This window comes from Magallana gigas, chromosome 2 (assembly GCF_963853765.1).
Source record: "Magallana gigas chromosome 2, xbMagGiga1.1, whole genome shotgun sequence".
NCBI classification, from domain to species: domain Eukaryota; kingdom Metazoa; phylum Mollusca; class Bivalvia; order Ostreida; family Ostreidae; genus Magallana; species Magallana gigas.
The window spans coordinates 36,379,078-36,403,452 of NC_088854.1; the positions used below are offsets into that span (position 1 = coordinate 36,379,078).

The 24,375-nt window shown below is 33.1% G+C and overlaps 2 protein-coding genes across 5 annotated transcripts in view; one reads left to right on the top strand and one right to left on the bottom strand.

Moving 5' to 3' along the window:
* The window catches only part of LOC105348340 (histidine protein methyltransferase 1 homolog), a 29,626-nt gene extending 10,435 nt beyond the window's left edge, over positions 1-19,191 (bottom strand). For 2 of the 4 annotated variants that reach the window (XR_004596160.2, XM_066076364.1), the window contains exons 1-4: positions 19,059-19,191; positions 17,496-17,566; positions 14,491-14,668; positions 13,414-13,502 (exon numbers count right to left, since the gene is read on the bottom strand). Coding sequence is in view for 2 of the 4 variants with exons in the window: in XM_066076364.1 (XP_065932436.1) it covers positions 13,414-13,502; positions 14,491-14,668; positions 17,496-17,566; positions 19,059-19,155 (435 nt within the window). In the remaining 2 variants the exon portion in view is untranslated. The remainder of the gene's footprint in view (positions 1-13,413; positions 13,503-14,490; positions 14,669-17,495; positions 17,567-19,058) is intronic. The other 2 variants (XM_011457709.4, XR_010711079.1) reach the window with 2 other exon arrangements.
* A 74-nt stretch (positions 19,192-19,265) lies between these two features.
* Positions 19,266-24,375, top strand: part of LOC105334138 (general transcription factor 3C polypeptide 4) — a 41,620-nt gene continuing 36,510 nt past the window's right edge. The window contains exon 1 of the mRNA XM_034446370.2: positions 19,266-19,409. Within this exon, the coding sequence (XP_034302261.2) occupies positions 19,284-19,409 (126 nt within the window). The 5' untranslated portion in view covers positions 19,266-19,283. The remainder of the gene's footprint in view (positions 19,410-24,375) is intronic.

Here is a 24,375-nt window from a genome sequence, read left to right on the forward strand (position 1 = left end):
CTGGAGATATATGAGAAAGAAGGTTTTAGGGGCCGATCCCTTATCTCCTTATAGGGGCCGTTAAACGAAAATTTGAAGGTTGCATATTGTTAAGAACATCATGTTGAAGAACTTTTCTTCTTTACTGCATTTTAAAATATTTCTCCTTTCTGACATATGAATGAGATATTCTGGAGATATATGAGAAAGAAGGTTTAAGGGGCCGATCACTTATCCCTTTAAAGGGGCCATTTAACGTAATTTTGAAGGTTGCACATTATTAAGAACATCATTTTAAACAACTTTTCTTCTGCATTGCATTACAAAATAGTTTTCCTATCTAAGATATGGGTGATCAAAATTATGGATTATTGGCCTCTAAAAATCCATAATTACGTAACACATAATAAAATCATTACATTGCTGGATACATAACTGTGAGATAAACATATTTGCTTCTATAACCTTTCACAAAATATCTCTAAGTAAACGGCTACAGATTGAAGACTTTGGAGCCCTTTGGTCCCCTTATTTGAGGGGCCAGCCCCTTTTTCTTGATATTACATGAAAGGTCATTTAATTCTTAACAAATTTTGTTCAACAAGTGTTTAGAAAATCGTTACCATTTTGGAGATATATGAGAAAGAAGGCTTTAGGGGCAGATTCCTTATCTCCTTATAGGGGCCGTTTAACGAAATTTGAAGGTAGTATATTGTTTAAAACATTAATTTGAACAACTTTTCTTCTAATTTGCACTACAAAATATTTTTCCTTTCTGAGATATGGATGATCAAAATTTTGGACTTTTGGCCCCTAAAAACCCTTAATTACGTAACACATAATAAAATTATTACATTGCTTGGATACATAACTGTGAGATAAACATATTTGCTTCTATAACCTTTCACAAAATATCTCTCAGTAAAGGGCTACATATTAAAGACTTAAGAGCCCTTTGGTCCCCTTATTTGAGGAGCCAGCCCCTTTTTCTTGATAATAAATGAAAGGACATTTAATTCTAAACAAATTTTGTTCAACAAATGTTTAGAAAATCGTTACCGTTTAGGAGATATAGGAGAAAGAAGGTTTAAGGGGCCGATCCCTTATCTCCTTATAGGGGCCGTTTAACGAAATTTTGAAGGTTGCATACTGTAAAGAACATTAATTTGAACAACTTTTCTTCTGTTTTGCATTACAAAATATTTTTCCTTTCTGAGATATGGGTGATCAAAATTTTGGACTTTTGGCCCCTAAAAACCCTTAATTACGTAACACATAATAAAATCATTACATTGCTTGAATACATAACATTGAGATAAACATATTTGCTTCTATAATTTATTACAAAATATCCCTCGGTAAAGAGTTACGGGTAAAAGATTTTAGAGCCCTTTAGGTCCCTAATTTGAGGGGCCAGTCCCGTTTTCTTGATATCAGCTGAAAGATCTTGTAAATATAAACTTTTTTTACATTACATGTTTTAACAAAATATTTTCCAGAAAAGAGATAAAGAGAGAAAAGCACAAAAATTAACGACGCTTTTTTAATGTCCATTTTCGAGCCATAGCGAGCTTTGGCGCCAATAGTGCTAAACATACAAAACAACAATCATGCAAAACTTCAATCTTTCCTTTACCAACCGTAGAAATTTGAGCTCAAAATCTCTTATAGTTTAGGAGAACAACCGCAGACAAAATACCCATATAAAAATTAGAAAAATCTCAATATCTCAAAAACGGATGTGACGTCATCAATGCAAAAATTTTGCTATCAGGTTCAGACCACTATCTATCACATCTGAAAATTTGATGGAGATCGGTTGAGCCTTTTCTGAGAAATCGCGTGCACAAAAATGGGAAGAAAAAAAAAGAATAAAAACTAGAGCAAAGCTCGTTGCAAAGCAACGAGTGGGTCTTCCGTTTATGTCGGAAGTAAAGCTGGAAGTTCCTGTAAGAAGCAGAGCTCTTTAACTAACATAAAGAGTAACTAAAAAAAAAAAATGAAAAAAATCGAAATATTCCTGGTACGACTTAACAAAATACGAATGATTTTAAGTACGACTTAACAAAAACTTTTCCAATTTCAAGAACGACTTAACAAAAAAAATCCGAATGTTTTAAGTACAACTTAACAATAATTTTTGGTACGAGTTAACTTTACGATAAACCTTATGCTATTTTTTAAACCAAGGACGTGGAATCAAAATTTCCGGAAAAATCAATTTTTAAACACCGATATCTCTGTAATGCATCGTCCGATTTTAAAACGGCTTTTAGTGTTAGAATCAGCTTAATAAGCTCTACAAAACACATATTCGTTTTTGATTTGATCGGAAAATTCATTTTTTCAAAAAAATTGTTTTACTTCCGGTTTCGACCGGAAGTGATAGATTTTCATTTCGAGCCTTATTACAGAGGTAAATCGATCAAATCATAACCATTGAAAATTTCAAGCCTCTATCTTAAAGCGTTTTTGAGAAAAGTCCGGGACAAAATGACTTTTTGAATTTTTTAAAAATGACGTCACGTCAAAACGGAGGTGACGTTCTCTTTAAAACTTTTACATTTTTGAGGGACGCCAACTTGCAAAAATCTCTGAAAATTTCATCAAAATCGGTTAAAAATCTTTTGAGTTATGAGGCAAAAAAGGAGTCAGAAGAAAAGAAAAAGAATAATAATAATAACTAGAGCAAAGCTCGTTGCAAAGCAACGAGTGGGTCTTCCGTTAATGTTGGAAGTAAAGCTGGAAGTTCCTGTAAGAAGCAAAGCTCTTAAACCAATAACAAAAGTAACTAAAATAAAAAGATGAAAAAAATCGAATATTCCTGGTACGACTTAACAAAATACGAATGATTTTAAGTACGACTTAACAAAAACCTTTCCGATTTTAAGAACGACTTAACCAAAAAAAACCCGAATATGTTACAGTACGACTTAACAATTATTTATAGTACGAGTTAATTTTACTTTTAACATTACGCTATTTTTTAAACCAAGGACGCGGAATCAAAATTTCCGGAAAAATCAATCTTTAAACCCCAATATCTCTGTAATGCATCGTCCGATTTTAAAACGGCTTTCAGTGTTAGATTCAGCTAAGTAAGCTCTACAAAACACATATTCATTTTTGATTTGATCTGAAAATTCATTTTTTCGAAAAATTTGTTTCACTTCCGGTTTCGACCGGAAGTGACCGATTTTCATTTCGAGCCTTATTACAGAGGTAAATCGATCAAATCATAACCATTCAAAATTTCAAGCCTCTATCTTAAAGCGTTTTTGAGAAAAGTCCGGGACAAAATGACTTTTTGAAATTTTTAAAAATGACGTCACGTCAAAACGGAAGTGACATTCTCTTTAAAATTTTTACATTTTTGAGGGACGCTAACTTGCAAAAATCTCTGAAAATTTCATCAAAATCGGTTTAAAACCTTTTGAGTTATGAGGCAAAAAAGGAGTCAGAAGAAAAGAAAAAGAATAATAATAATAATAAAAAGAAACAATAGAATAACAAGAGGGTCTTCCGTTGGAAACGGAAGACCCTAACTAGAGCAAAGCTCGTTGCAAAGCAACGAGTGGGTCTTCCGTTAATGTCGGAAGTAAAGCTGGAAGTTCCTGTAAAAAGCAGAGCTCTTAAATCAATAACAAGAGTACCTTAAATAAAAAGATGAAAAAATCGAATTATTCCTGGTACGACTTAACAAAATCCGAATGATTTTACGTACGACTTAACAAAAACCTTTCTGATTTCAAGAACGACTTAACAAAAAAATTCCGAATGTGTTACAGTACGACTTAACAATTAATATTTAGGTACAAGTTAATTTAACAAAGATCTTGATACTAATTTCTTAACCAAAAACGCGGAATCAAAATTTCCGGAAAAATCATTTTTTGAACTCGTATATCTCTGTAATGCATCGTCCGATTTTAAAATGGCTTTCAGTGTTAGATTCAGCTTAATAAGCTCTATAAAACACATACTCATTTTTGATTTGATCAGAAAATTTATTTTTTCGAAAAATTTGATTCCCTTCCGGTTTCGACCGGAAGTGACAGATTTTCATTTCCAGCCTTATTACAGAGGTAAATCGATTAAATCATAACCATTGAAAATTTCAAGCCTCTATCTTAAAGCGTTTTTGAGAAACGCCGCGGACAAAATGACTTTTTGAAAATTTTAAAAATGACGTAACGTAAAAACGGAAGTGACGTTTTCAAAGAAACTTCACAAACTTTGAGGTATTATAGTTGCACACAACCTCTGAAAATTTCATTAAAATCAGTTGTAAACTTTTTGAGTTATAAAGCCGAAAAGGAGTCAGAAAAAAAAATAAAAAGAACTAGACACGATCTCGTTGCGAGCAACGAGGAGGTCTTCCGTCCGATTTTTAGAAGGTGAAATGACGTCATCGACTTTAATTTTCGACAACAAAACATGATATGGAAAAAGGGGTGAAGTACTAATGCTTTTCTGTAATGCTTTTTATAAGTTCTCTAACGTTGCTTTTTTAAATACCTGCATTTCTTCCAATTGAAATAGAAAAGCTTAAATTATTTTACCTCTGGCCCCTAATATCCCTAGTTAGGTAACGCATGAGAAAATCATTATATTGTTGGGATATATAAACGTATTATACATAAAGTCTGTCCCAAGATATTTTTGCCACACATTTTCTCAAATTATTCGACATTTGTAAATATCTCTTGATTCACACGACGTTCATTCGATAGTATGAAAAAATCCCAAGACTTCCCTTTTGTAACGCCCCCTTCTAGCTTGTCAGGTTTCAATACACGGCTAAAAAAAGAAAGTCTACGGGGATTTTGCATTGCATCAGCCATTATAAAGCCCGAATGACAACGTTGAAAAATTGTGCTAGATATTCCGTGAGACTTCCGAATTGAGAAGAGATGTAAACATTTCCCATCATTAATCTCCGTAGGAAATCTGTTTTCGATTTTGTGAATATGTACGAAGGATAAATAGTAATTTCTTAATGAAGTTTAACCCCCTAAAACGTTAGTACCTAATTACGTAACACATGATAAAATCAATAGATTTCTTGGATACATAACAGTTGAGATCGACACAAAATTTAAAATTTTGATTAATTCATGTGATTTTGAATGACCACAGTTGTGAATGGAATTGTAGATCATTTTGGAGAATAAGCGGGTATTGAACATAATTAATGCACATGATCAAGCATACTAGTATGACAAATAAAGTGTCTTACACATGTAAATCTTAATGTTAAAGCTGCTTGATCCAATTTTCAATAAAATAATTGTACGATTTTAAACGATGGTTATGCTAAGTACTTGTATGTGTGCAATAATATACGTTGCAGTAGTTTTCCCGGTCAATTAAGCCATATTTCAATGCAAAAATTATGTAAATGTTAAAACTCGTTTAATCCGGATGTTGGGTATTACGGCATGCTGCCCAATCTGGCGGCATTATTCAGCCCCCTGACATTTTCCCATCATTTTTGTTTAAAAAAAATTGTGCAATCCGGATCTTGTCTATTCTGTAAACCGGCGAAATGAAAAAACATTATGCTTATAATTAGTGAGAGTTATCTCCCATAGTCCGTCTACTTATCAATCGGTCGGCCTTCTGCGAGATATTTTAAATGCTCAATTATCGACCATTTTTTTTGTCGTTGCTATTGATTTAAATAACTGTAAATATTAGATCTAAACTAGCAAATCATTTCAGTTAATACCGTAAAGTCTTGTTATGAATTGCAAAAATTAGATAATTAGATTATAGTTCACCCCATTTTTTAAGGCCGTGTTTCAGGATACTGTGAGAGTAAGACTGCCGATAATGTTTGGTATTCCCGTTGTATGGCTACACGTACTGAGTTGCATATTATTCTGTCAAAATGCTCAATTTTTAAAAATAAAATTCTCATTATATTAATATTTATCCATTGTTTCCCTGCATCATAACAGTTCTCGCCATCAGGTGTTTCAGCCACCTGTTGACTTGTTAATGTTTTGTTTAACAATTTACGGTTAAGCATGCATTTTTCAGGTAAATCGGATGCTTGAAAAATTATCAATAACGATGATTTGATTCAAAAAGTATTTCAATCGTTTGTATTCCGTTATGGATTTATTGTTTCAAAAAAAAAAATTAAAATGAAAATTGGTACCGTATAAATAAGATCGATGAAATCTAATATATTTCAGAACAATTTAAAATTTTACAAGAATACACGGTCAGGACCTACTGCATTAAATACTTAAATTAATTTGCAACAATGTCCTCTAAACCGGATATTGCCTAATCCGGCCATTTTTTTCAGAACCACCCTCCGCCGGATTAGACAATTTTTGGTGTATCCACAAAATATTCGACATAAAAGGGTTTTGCGTTATTTCGCCTCGTGATTAAACTGGCCCCTTACGTCGAAGCTAGTATGATTGTATTACGACTTTGACATCTGTCTTTTTTTAAATAATCTATTATAACATATGAAATATCCAGCAAGACTATTTAAACAAAAATAAAGCAGTGTACATTTGTTCATTAATAGTTTTTATGTTTACGTTGCTTATAATCATTGCAAAACATGCAGGATGAATAAACCCAATCATTCGAAGGATGAAACCCAACGGTTTTCTTTTTTAAACATTCCGATGATGTATTTTGGGGGTTTTTTTTGTATGCCCAAAATTTATTTTTATTTACTTTGAATATTTCTAACGTTGAAGGAAGAGCAATTCCGTGAAAATACATCTGTAACGTTTTAAGATCATTCATTTGGTTTGCAAGGAAAATTATTTGATAATGAAATTTCTCAACTTATTATACCTCGAAACGTTATTTCAAATCAGGCACCAAACAATAAAGAGAAATCGAAATAATCGACGGATATAAATGTTAAAGTATTCTTATGATAAAAATTTGTATTTTTGGCAAACATAAATTAATAATTTTTTATCTCCTACAAGATATAATCGCACCTATGTTTTGTATCCATCTCCTTTAAACTCTTTTTAGCCAAACCTGTCAAAATTCGTGGTCGTTTCACCCTCTTGTTGTAAACCCCGCTGAAATGTTCACCATCGATTCGCTGTTGAACGAAAGACTCGACTAGAAAAACTTGCTGCAAGGGCCGTCTAACATTACTAGTTTTAATGATGAATTCAGAAACTTATAGATTTCAAAAAGTGTCATTTTTTGTTTAGTTACATGAACATTGCCATTCATGCACATACAACTTGTACAAAATAAGTTATATGTTATTCAACCGGTGTTTGAAATTTAAGGCCGTTCTTGAAATATTTGGGAGAGAAATTTTAGGGGTCATCCTTTCATCTTTTTATAGGACCCGTGTAACAAAATTTGAGCCATTTTCGAATAAATGTGTGCACAAAAATCGTTAATAAAAGAAAGCAGGTAACGAGAGTTTTTAACAGGGGAGCAGGGAGTGCTTTAAAATTCATATTTACTTGTATTAATTTACCTTGTAAAATTATCAGTCATAGGCATTAGTTAACTGCTATTGCCTGATTGGCGAATTTGATTTGCCTATTGACTCCATGACATCTACAATTTCGCTTAGTTAAACGTAAACATTTTTAAAAATATATATATAAGCATGTACTCCAATCAGGTGCTGTACTTTACAGAACGCTAAAAAATTACGCGATTGCCGAGCGCTTCTTTTTTGGGAAAAATAGTCCTAAACAGACAGCAAATACATAATACAGCATACAGACGTTTTTATTAATATATATATAATTTATGTATCAAATATTTAAGTGTGCTTCAATATACAAATTTTAAAGCCAATTCTATTTTTAACCATGTGTTCTCTACTCGATTTTCAACTGTCCGAATACAATCAAAATATTTACAATGAATGCACATGTACATAAACTTTTTAAAACTCACATATTCTTTCAGAATCAAAAATAAAATTTGATTAATAAATTAATAAAATCAGCAATTAGTATGCTTTTTAATGAATGTGACAACCATTGAGAAGAGGTTATACCAATATTGTGACCCTTATTATTTTACGGCCTGAATGTAAATAATACTTCAACTTCTTTAAAAATGGTTAGTTTTATCGTGCCTGCACCTACCGAACGCTTTTTAAATATATTTCAACTTTTACTTACTACATCCTGCTGAACTCTCTCTCTCTCTCTCTCTCTCTCTCTCTCTCTCTCTCATAACTCATAAAAAATTCTAATACTTTGTTAGACAAATGAAGAATCACATTATCATAGATTACAGATACGTATGTGAATATCGCCTATATTTTGTTGAAATTGGTAGTGTAATGCATTTAATTCTCAGCAGCAAAATGTCACAAATAAACATAGATGAATTTATCTACATTTCAAATCGTACGACTGTAAAACGTATTATATTCATTGATGGCAGTTTTTAGCTCACCGAGCTGAAAGCTCAAGTGAGCTATTCTGATCACATTTTGTCTGTCGTCCGTCTGTCTGTCTGTCCGTCTGTCTGTCTGTCTGTAAACTTTTCACATTTTCAACATCTTCTCAAGAACCACTGGGCCAATTTTAACCAAACTTGGCACAAAGCATCCTTAGCCTAAGGGCATTCAAAGTTGTGAAAATTAAGGATCACGCCCTTTTGTAAAGGGAGATAATTAGGAATTTATGAAAATTTTCTAGAAATTTTCAAAAATCTTCTTCTCATGAACCATAAGACCAGGAAAGCTGAAACTTATGTGAAAGCATCCTCAGGTAGTGTAGATCCAAATTTGTGAAAATCATGACCCCCGGGGGTAGGGTGGGGCCACAATGGGGAGTCGAAGTTTAACATAGGAATATATAGAGTAAATCTTTAAAAATCTTCTTCTCAGATACTAATCAGCCAGGAAAGCTGAAACTTGTGTGGAAGCATCCTCAGGTAATGTAAATTCAAATTTGTGAAAATCATGACCCCCGGGGGTAGGGTGGGGCCACAATGGGGGGTTGAAGTTTAACAGGAATATATAGAGTTAATCTTTAAAAATCTTCTTCTCAGAAACTAATCAGCCAGGAAAGCTGAAACTTGTGTGGAAGCATCCTCAGGTAATGTAGATTCAAAGTTGTGAAAATCATGACCCCCGGGGGTAGGGTGGGGCCACAATGGGGGGTTGAAGTTTAACATAGGAATATATAGAGAAAATCTTTAAAAATCTTCTTCTCAGAAACTAATCAGCCAGGAAAAGTGAAACTTGTGTGGAAGCATTCTCAGGTAGTGTAGATTCAAAGTTGTGAAAATCATGACCCCTTGGTGTAGGGTGTGGCCACAATGGGGGGTCGAAGTTTAACATAGGAATATATAGAGTTAATCTTTAAAAATCTTCTTCTCAGAAACTAATCAGCCAGGAAAGCTGACACTTGTGTGAAAGCATCCTCTGGTAGTGTAGATTCAAAGTTGTGAAAATCATTACCCCCGGGGATAGGGTGGGGCCACAATGGGGGGTCGAACTTTTACATAAGAATATACAGAGTAAATCTTTAAAAATCTTCTTCTCATGAACCATAAGATCAGGAAAGCTGAAACTTGTGTGGAAGCATCCTCAGGTAGTGTAGATACAATGTTGTGAAAATCATGACCCCCGGGTGTAGGGTGGGGCCACAAGGGGGGGGGTCAAACTTTTACATAGGAATATATAGAGTAAATCTTTAAAAATCTTCTTCTCAGAAACTAATCAGCCAGGAAAGCTGAAACTTGTGTGGAGGGTAGTGTAGATACAAAGTTGTGAAAATCATGACCCCTGGGGGTAGGGTGGGGCCACAATGGGGGGTCGAAGTTTAACACATGAATACATGTATATAGAGTAAATCTTTAAAAATCTTCTTCTCAGAAACTAATCAGCCAGATGATTCTTTATAATTGTTAAGACTTTGGCCCCAGGACAATTCTTTGGCTTTACAAGAAGGTTCAGAGTTTGATGTAGGTTTATATCCCATATATAAACTATTGTTAAGGATCTTTTTGAGAACTGCAATACTCAACATATGATATGACTATAAAATCATCCTGTTAGAAAAGGGACTAATGATTATAAAAATAAGAATATCCAGGGGAAAAATGGATTTTATTTATACAGGATCTACATGTATTATTGTACATTGTCCAGATAGTTTGTATTAATTATGACTCCATTAAGCTGATTTTATTATACCTATTGAACCTCAGGTGAGCGATGTGGCCCATGGGCCTCTTGTTTCCTTTATTTTACGAACTATGATTTAAATCAATGGTTTGATGCATCGTTGACCGATATCATTGGAAATGAAAATAACAACGAATCAATGAGCATTGAAATGTGTGATAACGTATAAACACGAGAAGCATGTGTCCTACAGCGAATCGGCTGTCCACTAGCGCGGCTTCTCCTCGGCCCGTGTTATGAAAATGTACACTGACTCAACGTGGTGGGTTTGAAATGTTTGCAGTTTGATAACTAAATTTTATTTTCCAACAATAAAACTATTTCATGACATAGACAAGATCACAAAGAACGCCCTTATTTTCAATGACAGTCATACAATCCATTTTTTTTTTAATTACGAGAGCAAAACAGCAATACATCGTAGGTAATGGTATAATCTTTTTCCATTTACTCTGTAATATCGTTTAAATCTGAATTCTTTTTGTTTGCAGCAAAATAAATAAACCCGTGTGTGCATTTCAGCAAGGCGCATATCTTGTGTATTGGATAACGGCCGGTAGACCGCTCGCTAGTCCAACCGCGACCCATTTCCTCGGCCGCCGGCAAGGATCGGATACGTATAATTGTTTACATACATGAGGCTCGGAATACAGCTAGCTAGATTTTAAATGCGACTCAAATACATTGCATAGAAGTAATTCTTTTACCCATAATGTGTTTCCTTAGAAAAGAATTAAACTGTTTCAACACTTTCCGAATGCAAGCTAGTACACTGTCTGTGGTAGTAGGTAAAGGTATAATCTTTTTTATTTCCTATTAAAATCACTAAAATCGGAAGTTTAGTGTTTGCAGCTACATATAAAAACCCATGTGTGCATTACAGCAAGACGCAAACATTGTGTATTTGATAACGGCAGACCCGCTCGCTATAGCTAGTCCAGTCGTGACCTATTTCCTCGGCTGCGGACAAGGGTGGATACGCAACTGTTCACATACACAGCTCGGAATACAGCTAGATTTTAAATGCGACTCAAATGCATTGCATAGAAACAGTTCTTTTATCCATAATGTGTTTCACTAGAAAATAACTAAAATGTTTCCGTATGTAAACCGGTACCCTTTATGTCAGTTATGCGCACAAATACCCCGTTTATTTGCCAAATGAAACACAAATACATGGTAACAAGTCTGGCTTTTTTCACTCATATTACGCAATACCCGAACAAAATATTATTGTTACGACATTAATAAGATCATAATGAACAACTTTTGCTGCGACAGCCATATCGAAATCTTAATCAATTTTGAGTTATAAAGTGAAAACTTTGAATTGTTCTAGGCCCTTAATTTGTGGGGCCAGCCCCTTTTTGGAGGTGTCAAACAAAAGATCTTGTAAATATAATTTTTTTTTCTTCTATATGTCTTAACAAAATATTTGTGAGAAAAAAGATAATCTAAGAAAACCAGGCAAAATCACAACACTTTTTTAATCTCATTTTTTGAGCCCTACCGAGCTTTAGCGCCTTTTGTGCCTGAAAATTGTTAATGCCTTATTACATATCTACAATCTTTTGTCTATCATTCCTGAAATTTTGAACTAAATATCTTTTGTAGTTTTTGATAACTCTCTTGGACAAGCTGACACTCTGAAAATCAAGAAAACGTCGATATTTCAAAAACGGAAATGACGTCATCAACCAAAAAAATTTCCGATCAAGTTTAAACTAATGTCAGTAAGATCTGAAAATTTTATTGAAATCGCTCAAACAGTTTCCGAGTAATCGCTGACACAAAATCGGTAAGAAAAAAAAAGGAGAAGAATGAGAAAAAAAAACCGAAGAAAAACAAAAGGGTCTTCCGTTGGAAAACGGAAGACCCTAATAATAACTAGAGCAAAGCTCGTTGCAAAGCAACAAGTGGGTCTTCCGTTAATGTCGGAAGTAAAGCTGGAAGTTCCTGTAAGAAGCAAAGCTCTTTAACCAATAACAAGAGTAACTAAAATAAAAAGATGAAAAAAATCGAATTATTCCTGGTACGACTTAACAAAATCCGAATTATTTTAAGTACGACTTGACAAAATCCTTCCTGATTTCAAGAACGACTTAACAAAAAAAATCCGAATGTGTTCAAGTACGACTTAACAATTATTTTTGGTACGAGTTAACTTTACTTTGAACATTACGCTATTTTTTAAACCAAGGACGCGGAAACAAAATTTCCGGAAAAATCAATTTTTAAACCCCAATATCTCTTTAATGCATCGTCCGATTTTAAAACGGATTTAAGTGTTAGATTCAGCTTGATAAGTTCTATAAAACACATATTCATTTTTGATTTGATCAGAAAATTCATTTTTTCGAAAAATTTGTTTCACTTCCGGTTTCGACCGGAAGTGACGGATTTTTATTTCCAGCCTTATTGCACATGTAAATTGCCAAATTCATAACCACAGAAAATTTCAAGACTCTATCTTAAAGCGTTTTTGAGAAATGACGCGGACAAATTGACTTTTTTTAAAGTTTAAAAATGACGTAACGTCAAAACAGAAGTGACGTTGTTATGGAAACTTTAAGATCTTTGAGGCATTATAATTGCACATAATCCCTGAAAGTTTCCTTCAAATAAGTTGAAAACTTTTTGAGTTATGAAGCCGAAAAGGAGTCAGAAAAAAAAGAAAAAGAAAAAAAATAATAATAAAAAGAAACCGAAGAATAACAAGAGGGTCTTCCGTTGGAAACGGAAGACCCTAATAATAGGGAAAAAGAAACCGAAGAATAACAATAAGGTCTTCCGTTGGAAACGGAAGACCTTAATAAGAAAGTCGACAAAAACAATATGTCTCCCCTTTGAAAGGGGAGACATAAATCAGAAGTACACTAGATGGCATTATGAATTACTCTTTAAACTGCCAAGGGGTAGATGAGAATAACGAATAGGACACTTGGCTAGCGAAGATGATATATACAACATTTAATTTTAATACATTTATTTTAGTACTTTGTAATAAGTGAATATTACTGTAGTACTGCAGGAAACATTAATTAGAATGTTGTGATCTTTTTGAATGATGCACGAAGGAGAAACTTCTACATAATTATGCTTTAAAACCAATCTGGCGTCTAGAAACTGCTTTGTTTCTGTTGGGTTGAATAATGGTAATTATGTAATTATAAAGCATATCCCCTGTGTGAAAAATATAGTACCTGCATGTAGTTTTAATTATCATATAAGATATAAATATAACAAAGAACATTGTGATCCTTTCTTACTTCAATTACTGATTTTCCTCTGAAGTCTATACCTTCCCCAGAAATGAATTCTGCAAGATCACATCCACATTCCCAAACAGTCAAACCACCTGCAGTCAAATTACAATGGAAACAAAATGAAAATAAATTGAACAAACTTTAGATTTACCAATCCAGTACATGTATATACCTACTACATGTATCATATTTTCTCAGACAAAGTGGAAAGAAAGTGCTTCAAATAATTTGTTTACAAATGATTCAATAAACAACAGAAGGCCCATTGGCTGCACCACTCACCTGAACACAAGCAGAAAACTATAGCTTAAGGTGGTATGGCACACATGTTGATATTAATGTGGATAAAAGCACACAATAATCTAAATACTTTCACTATTTCAAAATTTTCAAATTTCACAATATTTGACCAAAATATAAGTTTTCAAAATTTTTGAAAAGGTAAAAATCATAAAAGCCCTCGCGGGATTCGAAGTCAAGACTTGAAGATTTGTAGTTAATGCGCTAACCAATTACGCTACACTGTTAGGTAACAATTTCGAGAGAGAAAAGATTCATAAAATTATACTCGATTTTATTTTGATCAGAAATATGTCACAATATGGTGGCGTCCCATACCACCTTAACTAAATCACAACAACATATAAGGAAGAAGATATATAATAATTCTAAGATCCTAAAATGGCATCCTTAGATAAACAATTTTTTCTTTTACATACATGTTTATTTTTACTTTGTAATGAAGTTTTTCCATTCCACTTTCATTGTTACTTCTAATAATATCAATAAGGAAACTTTTTAATTAAATTTTTAAATTCAATCTGTTTTCTGTTCAGGAAACAGTCCTTTTTCAAAGCATGCTGTAAGTTGGTGTTTTCTATTGAATTGTTTTAAGCGTTTTTTAAAACCCTGATTTGTAAAGACTCTATTGTTTAAACCAATTACGGTTGGTATTCTGGATTTGGAATAAAAAGTGTTAGGGTCGGCACATAAAAAATAGGGTCGGTCGGGAAACTGGAAACACACATATTTTTGGGGGGGCCTAATATAAATATTTTACAGAAACATGTTTATTCATACCTTCGTAAACAGCAGGTAAAAGATCTGAGTGAGATGCTGCAGCAGATTTTACTACAGATTCTTCTGCTGAATTGTTTTCTACAATCCATTGTTCTATATCCTCAGACTTGTAGCAAGCGATATCAACATTGCAAAACTTATAGGAGCTCTGATGAAATTGTGATAATATTTTGTAGTCCTGAGAATAAAAGAAGATAATTTTTAATTGCTACCATATGTGAAACAGGAAATATTAATATTCATGGGTCTCAATTTTGGTGGATTCAATGAAAATCAGTTTCAAGTATACACAAATTTGTGGTCAATGATTCTATTAATTTAATACAAAATGTATATAAGTATAAATTGCTCTTCAATTAAATTTAATTTCGTGAATCAACTCAACAACAAAATCAATGGAAATTGGTATTCAACGAATACTGATGAAACCACAGTATATGGGAATTTAATTGAGTCTGACATCATCATCATGATTTCGTGCAGTCCATGATTTTTCTTTAGTTGCTGAATGTTTTGATTATCAATAAACTGATTCGTGTAGATTTCAGTCCTGTCAGCTAGTTTCTGCAGAGTTGTGAATGTAATCAATTTCCGTTAGAAATAGAGGAAGTCATTCTTAGTAGATGTAAATATTACATTATAAAATAGCTTAACTCTTTTCCCCTTAGAGGTTTCTATCCTTTAACCCTTAATGACGCGTTTTGACGACCCTGGCCATATCCTTAATGACGACTTTTGACGCACCCTATATACAGCTCTTAATTAGACCCCTCAACACCTGTTGTTTATTATAAACATTGACCGGTATACACCTGGCCATGTATACGGATGGTTGTTCACTCATTCTAAATAAAGATATCACGTGATTTACCTGTGTATGGTGGCGTGATGCATAACTACAATAAACAAAGATGGCGGACTACGATGCGGACATCGCACATGTTTTCACTTTTTGTTTATAATCAAGTTTAGAGGCAGAATTTTCTAGATTTATTGGTAGCGAGATTAAAAGATGAAAGCCAGATGTCAAATTCATGCAAAATTTTGTGGAAAAATCTGTGTAGTTACAGAAAACGGAACACAAGGTGTGCATTACCTGCAACCCCTAAATACACGAATATACCGGTAAATTTGTATTTTTTCAAAAAGTCAACACACTTATTTAGTTAACATGCTAGATTTTTCAAATCCTCTTACACCATTTATCATGTTTATTGGGAAAAAAAACGCAAATATAAGTCTGAAAACGATAGACATGAATTGAAAAGTCAGCCACAGGTACATTTAATTATTTACTATCAAAAAACGAATTCCATGATGATAATGGAATCTTTCTATAAAAATTATTAAATAATTATTTGTAATACATACATTTTTAAATATGTTTATCAAGTATCTGTTGTGAAATTATTCTTAATAAAACTTTAATGTAGAACACTCAGTTTTATTTTCATATACCTATTAGCACCTGTATTGCATTATTAGTGACTTAAAAAAAAAATTTCAATGAATATTAAAATTTTAATTTATTTCAAATCCATTGATATATAATTTTCTATGTGTTTGATTTGCTAAGACCTGTAATAAGTCTATTCAAAAACACACACCAGCTGTTTTCAGTTCATCTGAAAACAGTCTAAGGGTAGCCCAGGGTAGAGTGTTAAGGATATGGCCTATGCGTCAAAAGGTGGCATTAAGGGGTAAAGAGTTAAACTGTTCCAACCCCATTTATCTGCATGCAGAGCATTTAAATTCTGCAGCTATAATCAATTTATTACTTATAATTCAATTATCTATTATCAAACACAGATAGTAAGATGATTTTGCTTCATAAATAACAATAAATTGTACAAAATTTAAACATAACATCATGTGGACCGATCTGTTTTATAGTGCCAGCAATTGTTAAGTCATCAAAATATTTTTTACAGTTAGTGCAAATGTTTTTACCTATCCAATGAGATAGCGTGTTACAAACATTGAACTATTGCGGTACTTAAATTAAACTCATATTCCAATCTAATTAAAATCATACTTATATACTAATTCATATGTGATACAATTATCAATTAACACTTTTTCAATCTTCAAACATCAAATGAAATTGCCACAGCTGAAATCATTGTTGGAATTTTAGAATTAAATGTTTCTTTTTTAAAAATTTAAATGCCATAGATGTCTTATATTATAGTAAGCAAAATCATGGCATGCTGTATGTTTACGTATTAATGGTTGGTGGTACATGTAGCTATAGTTTGTGATTTTGTATAGTGAATTAATCATGAAAGAAAGACCAAAACGATTTTAGAAGGCAACTAAAACATTTAATAAGACTACTAGATTTAAAGGGGCATGGTCACGATTTTGTGCAAAAATTATTTTTCCGATTTTAATGTTTACAATGCTTCAGTAATGCATTTTTAATAGGCAACCAAAATTTGAGTGTCATTCGCTGAGTTATAAGAGAGTTTCAGAGCTTACCATTCTTTGCTATATAAACAAAGCTTTTCTTTACATTTTGAATGTTGAAGTGAAAATTGCAATTTTAGACCCCAAATGAATGTGTTAGAGGTTAGGAACTGTTTATTTATGCTTAAAATGAATAAAAAGATGGACAAATCAGTTAAAAAACATTTTTTACTGGACCAGGTAAATTGAACTTATATGTAAACAAAAACAGGGCACGAGCCTTGTTTACATGACAAAGAATTGTAAGCTCTGTATCTTGCTTATAATTTAACAACTGACTCTCAAATTTTATTTGATCATTAGAAATGCATTTCTAAAGCATTGAAAATAATAAAAACAGCAAAATAGAATTTGACCAAAATTGTGACTATGCCCCTTTAACATATAATACAAGATAAGGCTGTAGACATATAATATTTTTAGATATGTGGACCAATGCCTGATCTGGTAAGCTAATTAAATTTTTCTTCAACAATTAAGAAAATTTTATTTCCTCATTAATAATTTATTTTATGAAGGGTTAAATTAACACTCACTAATTTGCTTGAAAATAATTCTTGGAAGTCTTCAAGTTTTTCAGTCTTTTCTTCAACTGAACATGTATTTGCTGAAAAGATCAAATTGAAGAGAAAATAAAATTTTGAAAGAAACAATAATTTTAAACACGCGTACTTCAAAGCCGAAAGACCTATAGTCTATAATCATTTATTCATTAATTGGCATATATCACTTAAATCCTGTACAAATAACAATCATTTAATATATGTTTTGTTGTTTGTTACTTTCAGATAGATATACAAACCTTATTTATGTGTGGAATCTGAACAAAAACCCATCTAGCTTTTTTTAATTTCAGGTAGAAATACATTTATCATTTTGACAAATGTTTAACGTTATTGAAACTGATATGGGATGATGAAATTCTGACATTATGCAAGGAGACAATTTAGATATTCACAGTTTAAGTCCTAAGACATTTTAAATCCTAATCAATAAGTCTTCTCAACTTGATGGAATCTCACTTTCATACACAAGCGTACATATATATAAGGAATTTCCATAAAATAAACAATCTAACAAATTGCCATTATTTAGTGTTGCAAATAATGTGCATGTATGTTTTTTTTCAATTGTTTACGTAAGCAAATTAGCATAAGTTTCTATATGGCGCTAGCGCGAAACATGGAATGTGCCAACAGAGCAATTGCTATTCATAACGCCATGTTCACTAAATAACGTTGTTCATTTCTTAAATGTGCTCATGGCGCATGAATTAATTAGCAAAGTGTATCGATCATTTTATAACGCGTGGTATGATACTTTGTCTGCACCGCTTGGTGTGTCATAGGACCAACAACATCCAAATATTTTCATACTAATGTCTATTTGTATGAAATATTATGTATCTTCCCTATAAAACCATTAGTTATTTACACTCTTAGTCAGGGATATGAAACATACACGGGACAGCCATATTAAGGTTATTTTGATAGCTTCCACGACAAAAAAATATAGTGCCAGAAACTTTGTGGAGAAAAATCTTTTTTCATTTTGGGGTAGATATAAATTAATGATTGCTTTTCAAAAGTTCATCCCAAATTGGTTATGTAAGATTCAAAGTTTCATTTAATCTAACAGTAACAAAATTATACTCAAAACATGTGGAGACGTTAATAGTTGTGCTTATGGTGCATGAATTAGCAAAGTGTATTCATAGAAAATTGAACGTTGCATATTTCCAATGCAAACATTAGGGGAAATATACACTGAATGTAAATATAACCTCATGCACTGATGAATATCTTTTGCATTGATCGGTTATTTTTTATAATCGATATTGCAATGGCCTCTGAATTTCTATTAATAAGCCGCTAAATATAGGGGAAAAGAGATATGTATACCCTATCTATATATAAATACATTTATATATACAGTCACTGTAGACGGGGTGTATATATATCTCTCTTTCTCCCCTACATTCACGGCTTATTGACCTAGAGACCTGTGCTAGCCGTGGAGAGTGCTACCAATACATGTACCCATTTCTATAATATAATGTCACAGATCTTTAAAACAAGAAGAAATCACAAAAGAATTACTTGAATTTGTCCCATCTTTTTCTTCAAGATCACAAGAAAAATTAAATCTAAACTCCATTGCTGTTCTGTTGAAATGAAAATCAAAACAAACCCACATGGGCTGGTTGAGCCCGTTAAAAATGTAACATAGTCGTTGATTAGCTGTTTTCGCAGGATACATCCAATTTTAGCCAATGAAACATCGTCTAATGAAATTTACATAAACTGGTCTAAAGCACTTACAAAATGATGGGATGTGAGAAAAGGACAGCAGATGCCGAGTTTTCCGACCAGATATTTTGCCATAATGCAGTTCAGTGGAGTGAAGACAACCGAGTTTCAGTGTGTTCAGAAAAGGGTATTATTATTATGGTAAGAAAGTAATGAACAATGTGTACAGTATTGGCATTTGACTTTAAACTGGCGCGGCGCCAACAGTGGTAATCAACCAGGTACCTTGTAAACTCGGCACCGGGTTAACTCGGCACCAAATTGTGAAGAGTCGGCACTATGTTTTACAAATTAATATGACGTCACACGAAGTAATTATAGCGAGCGCAGCTCGCCGGCGCGCAGCGCCGGCGCGAAGCGAGCTCTACCGGCAAGGCGTGTGTGAATAGAAAATTCGGACTAGTTGCACATTCATTCAACGGATTTTTTTGGCGTCAGTAAATCGGACCAGTAATGCATCGTTTTAATCGTCCCAGTAGTTCCCTGTAATCATGGCAATTTTTATCACTTCACACTCTCACGAGAATCAGCAAGACAAATTTAGACAGTAAAAACAATAACGATGTAAGCGACATACAATCAATGTTACCTCTAAAGTTCACCTCAGGCCTCAGTACACTTTCAATCAAAAATAATCGTGTGACGTCACAAACGTTTACACATTGATCCGATATATTTTTTCGGAGTCAGTAAATTTTGACCCACAATTCATAGTACCAATGGTTTCGAACCTCACGTTCCAACATCACGTTCTCCCGAGAATCAAAGTAAAACCTTTGAAAAGCTTATAAGATGTGTAATTTTAAGAACATCATGCTTTTTAAGTAAATAAAACAGTATACTTCGCATACTTTTATTTCTCAGGGGAGTTTTAAAGAGTAAGACGACAACTTAACCAACGTCAGCTTTGACGTCACAATAAGCACTGATAAGGGGAAATTACTCTAATTGAAGTTATTGTAAATCTGCTGAAATGACCAAAATCCTCTTAAAATCTTGCAAAGGCTAAGATAAAGAACAGCTGACGAATAAGGACATTTCTTCAGATACAGGAAACAGTTGTGAATTGCACTAATTTGGATGAATGCTCACAAATATTTTATTCACTATAATTACGGTAATTTCCTGAAACGCCTTTTTTTTATGGGGGTGGGTGGGTGGATGGCAGCCTCATCCAAAAAATCTTTGCAAGCAAAAAGAAAAATAAATCATGAAAATTCTAATCCTTCAGCTTTTTAGCAGTTCAATGGTTTCTTTATTTTCACTTCCATTTATTACATGCTGGGGGGGGGGGGGCAACACCATGTTCTTTTAACATGATAAGCAAATATTTTTAAGCGTAAATTAAAAATAAAATTAAACATTAATTATTTTTTTTTAAGTGGAGGGGCAAATCCATGGTAAGTCGATTTTCTATGTGTAAATTGACAAAAATGAAAAAATTTTTTAGCATGGGGGGAGCTCTATGATGAGTCAAGTTTTATATGTAAGTTTAAGAAAAAATGTCTACTGCCAAAAAAAAAGGGGGAAATCAATCAATCAATCACAATCACTTTAAAAGAGGAGATGCAGTGCAATGAATATTTTTATATTAAAATCTTTATTATTTAACAACATTGTATCTGAGATTAAACTATTGTTCTACATATAAATAAATAAATTATAACAAATCTTATAAACTATGAATAATGAAAATTTACTGAAAAATAGGTATGTTTTATTTTTTGGCATTCAAATTTCACGTTGTTAATTTTATTTTATTAATTTATTATAATTCATTGTTTGATCACATGCTGTGCTCGCCCCAACGGTCGCACCGTAAAACATATTAGGGAAAAAATGCAAGGAATTGATAAAATGACATCATGGAGTTTGGTGTTTAATGTCAGTTGGATAGCGAAATAAAGAAAATATAGAAAAATCGCTGCCATCCTGTCGCTACGCTCGCGAAGCTTACTGGGAGGGTTTTGCCTATTTCTTAAATTTATTTACAACAAATTGATAAAATCGCCGACTCCTGTGGTATTTTTTTTAGGTCACTTTAGTCTAATGTGTAACCTATTGCCATTGGTCATGTGTTAATTGTCCGTCAACAATTTACTTTTTAACTTCAAACTTCAATTTCCTGTGCATTGTATGCTTGTAGTAGTATAAGTAATGCATGTTGTGTGCATCATACATGGAATTGTTAAATAAATATCATAAAAGATTGACCATTAAAGGCCAGCAGGTCTTGTTTTATACTTAAATTGTTTCCTATCATATCGTTGGTTCTACAGTATCGTGGTATTTTTGTTTACGTATAGTAGCACATGCTGAAATTGACATTTAATGTCGGGATATTTTTAGACATAGTAAACAGAGGCACACTGAACATCACTGAGGTATATAATAGAGGAAACTCACAATAACATTAGTTTTTGGAAATATTTCCTTATTGATAGATTTTTCGACTTAATGATTTAACTACCGCGATATCATAGGACCAGCTCATGCCAAAAGTTTTTGGCCCCTGAAGCTTTGGTATACAAGAATCCTGACCCCCCACCCCCCAACCCCTTTAATGAATTGAAGTTTGTAAACAGCAAATATTGAAATGGGAGTAACAGTGTGAGGAGTCTAGGATTAGAGTATAGACTCCAAAATAAAATTTAAATGCAAACATGGGTCTATCTATCAGCTACGATACTCAGTTAGGTGTCTTGTTCTGATAATAATTATTCAAATTATGATCACGGGAGGAAGGGTGGGGCAAAAATGGGGGGTTTAACTTTTACATAGGAATGGATAGGGAAGAATTTTATAATAATCTTCTTATTAAATATTGAAACTACAAAATTATGTGGACAAGAATTGGAATATTTTTTGAAAGATCTACTCTACTGAAATTGTCCAGATATTTTGTATTTGAATAGATATTAAAGCTGATTTGATCAAAGTTATGGCTTTTTTGTTCAGGTCAGTGATGTGGCCCCTGGGCCTCTTGTATTTTAGCCTATAATTAGCTGTCAATGTCATATCTGATAGAATTAGATTGATATTCTAAACACTAAAAGAGGCATTACTTTCCGGTTAGCGGATTATGTAAATTTGTTCAGCAATGATCGCTATTTTTATAATCCGCATGAATCATGCATCCAAGAAACAATTTTATTGTTTACAATACATCCTTGATTCCTTCTTTTAACAAATTAATAAATTAATTCTAAAAAGTAAGTAAAATTAACTAAATTACTGGTTATGTATATCAGTAAGTTAGGCCTAACAAAAAAAATGGTTTGTTTCCGCTTTCATGCTGAAAAAAGTAGGATCGGTCGGTCGGAATTTTTTTTTTTTTCAAATAATTTTTTTCCCCTTTAATATTGCAGTATGCCGATTAGATACTGACACTGCTGAATGGTATAAAATGAGAAATACTTTTAATATCATTCTTGACTATTAAACTGGTCTTAAGAAAACCCAAAAATGATATTATATATCAGATACTTCCTCTGCCAACGATGAGAGCATTATTAAAATCTACAACACATGGAAACATACAGCCATTTTGAAACAAAACGTTTGAGTTACACTGATTTGAGATGAGTAACTGCTTCAAGCGTTTTTGTGACCAAAATTTTGAGTAACTTGTTTTCCAAATCGGATAAAAACGAAAATAAACGATTTTCTATCAAAAATCCTTAAAAAAAGTTTTGAGTCGGGGGGTAAAAGCTAGGGTCGGTCGGGAAAGCGGAAACAAACACTTTTTTTTCTTAGGCCTTAGGCTAAAAAAAACAGCCAAATCACCTTCTATGGGAATTTGAGTCTGACATTATCATGACTACTTTGTGCAGTCTGGGATTTTCTAGAGTTGATGAAGGTTTTGACCATTTGATATACAGGGCATGTAGATTTCAGTCCTGTTGGAGTCTACAGAACTACAGACGCTGATCCCATATTTAACCGTGCTCCCCCCCCCCCGCGTGGTTATTTAATCCTTTCCGCGTTACACCATTGCAGTTAATTCACTGCGGTCCTCGCTGCAGCCATGTTTAAACTGCAGCAGTTGACCTACTGTTGGACAAGTGATCGAAGATTTTTACCTGTACAGTATGGTAACGCGGGATATGTATTTTTTCTGCAATGTCGCTACCTTCATATCCCGAATGAATCACCAAAGAAAGCATTTTATTGTTTAAATGTGTGTTCATGAAGCTACAACACAAATGTAGTATCAGCTGCAAATAATGTTTTTCTCCACCTCTTCATTGTTTTATGACTTTCAAAGTAAATTGTATTTCACTTATTAATAAGTCACAGTTGTTTTACACAAAGGTGTGAAACCATCTCATTGACGGGAAATTACTCTACGCTTAAACACACAGAATACACAGGTTATAATGAGACAGATGGATAATCCATGTATATTGTAACACTGCGAAGTGACCATCAGGAATTCCACCTGTTTTTCAAAGAATTTTACTATCAGTAATAACAATAAATTCATTTTACTGTGATCTGTCAAACTGTTAAACGTGTTAAAGATGCACCCCCATCCGCAAAAAACCTAAAATCTTCAATATACATGTAAACTAATTGAGAGAGAGAGAGAGAAAGAGACTGTCAGTACTTAAGACAATTAACCTTGTCTGTAACAAGCACATGCTACACGGTGTACATATACCATACAATCAACGGCAGAATATAAACATTTTACTTTACCCTTAAAATATGAAAATATATTGATTTCATTTTATGGATGTTAAAAATGAAGCTACTACACATGTCATACAAGTTGCGAATTATGACGTTTTTTTTAACCCCCTCCCCCCCAACGTTTTAATGACTGTCGAAGTTAACTGTATTTTACTTTTAGACAAAGGTGTGAAACCATTGCACTGACAGGAAATCACTTTTCGCTTGAACGCACAGAATATGTATGAGGCAGGTTGATAATCCTTGTAGCAGGTGACCACCAGGAATTCTACACATATATCAAACAATTTATCTAACAGTAACATTTTTATTTTCAATAAATAATTGTTTCATTTTACTGCCTTCTTAAACTGTAAAACGCATTTAATATGTTTCTTCCCCTGCAGAGAGAGAGAGAGAGAGAGTTTTCTCT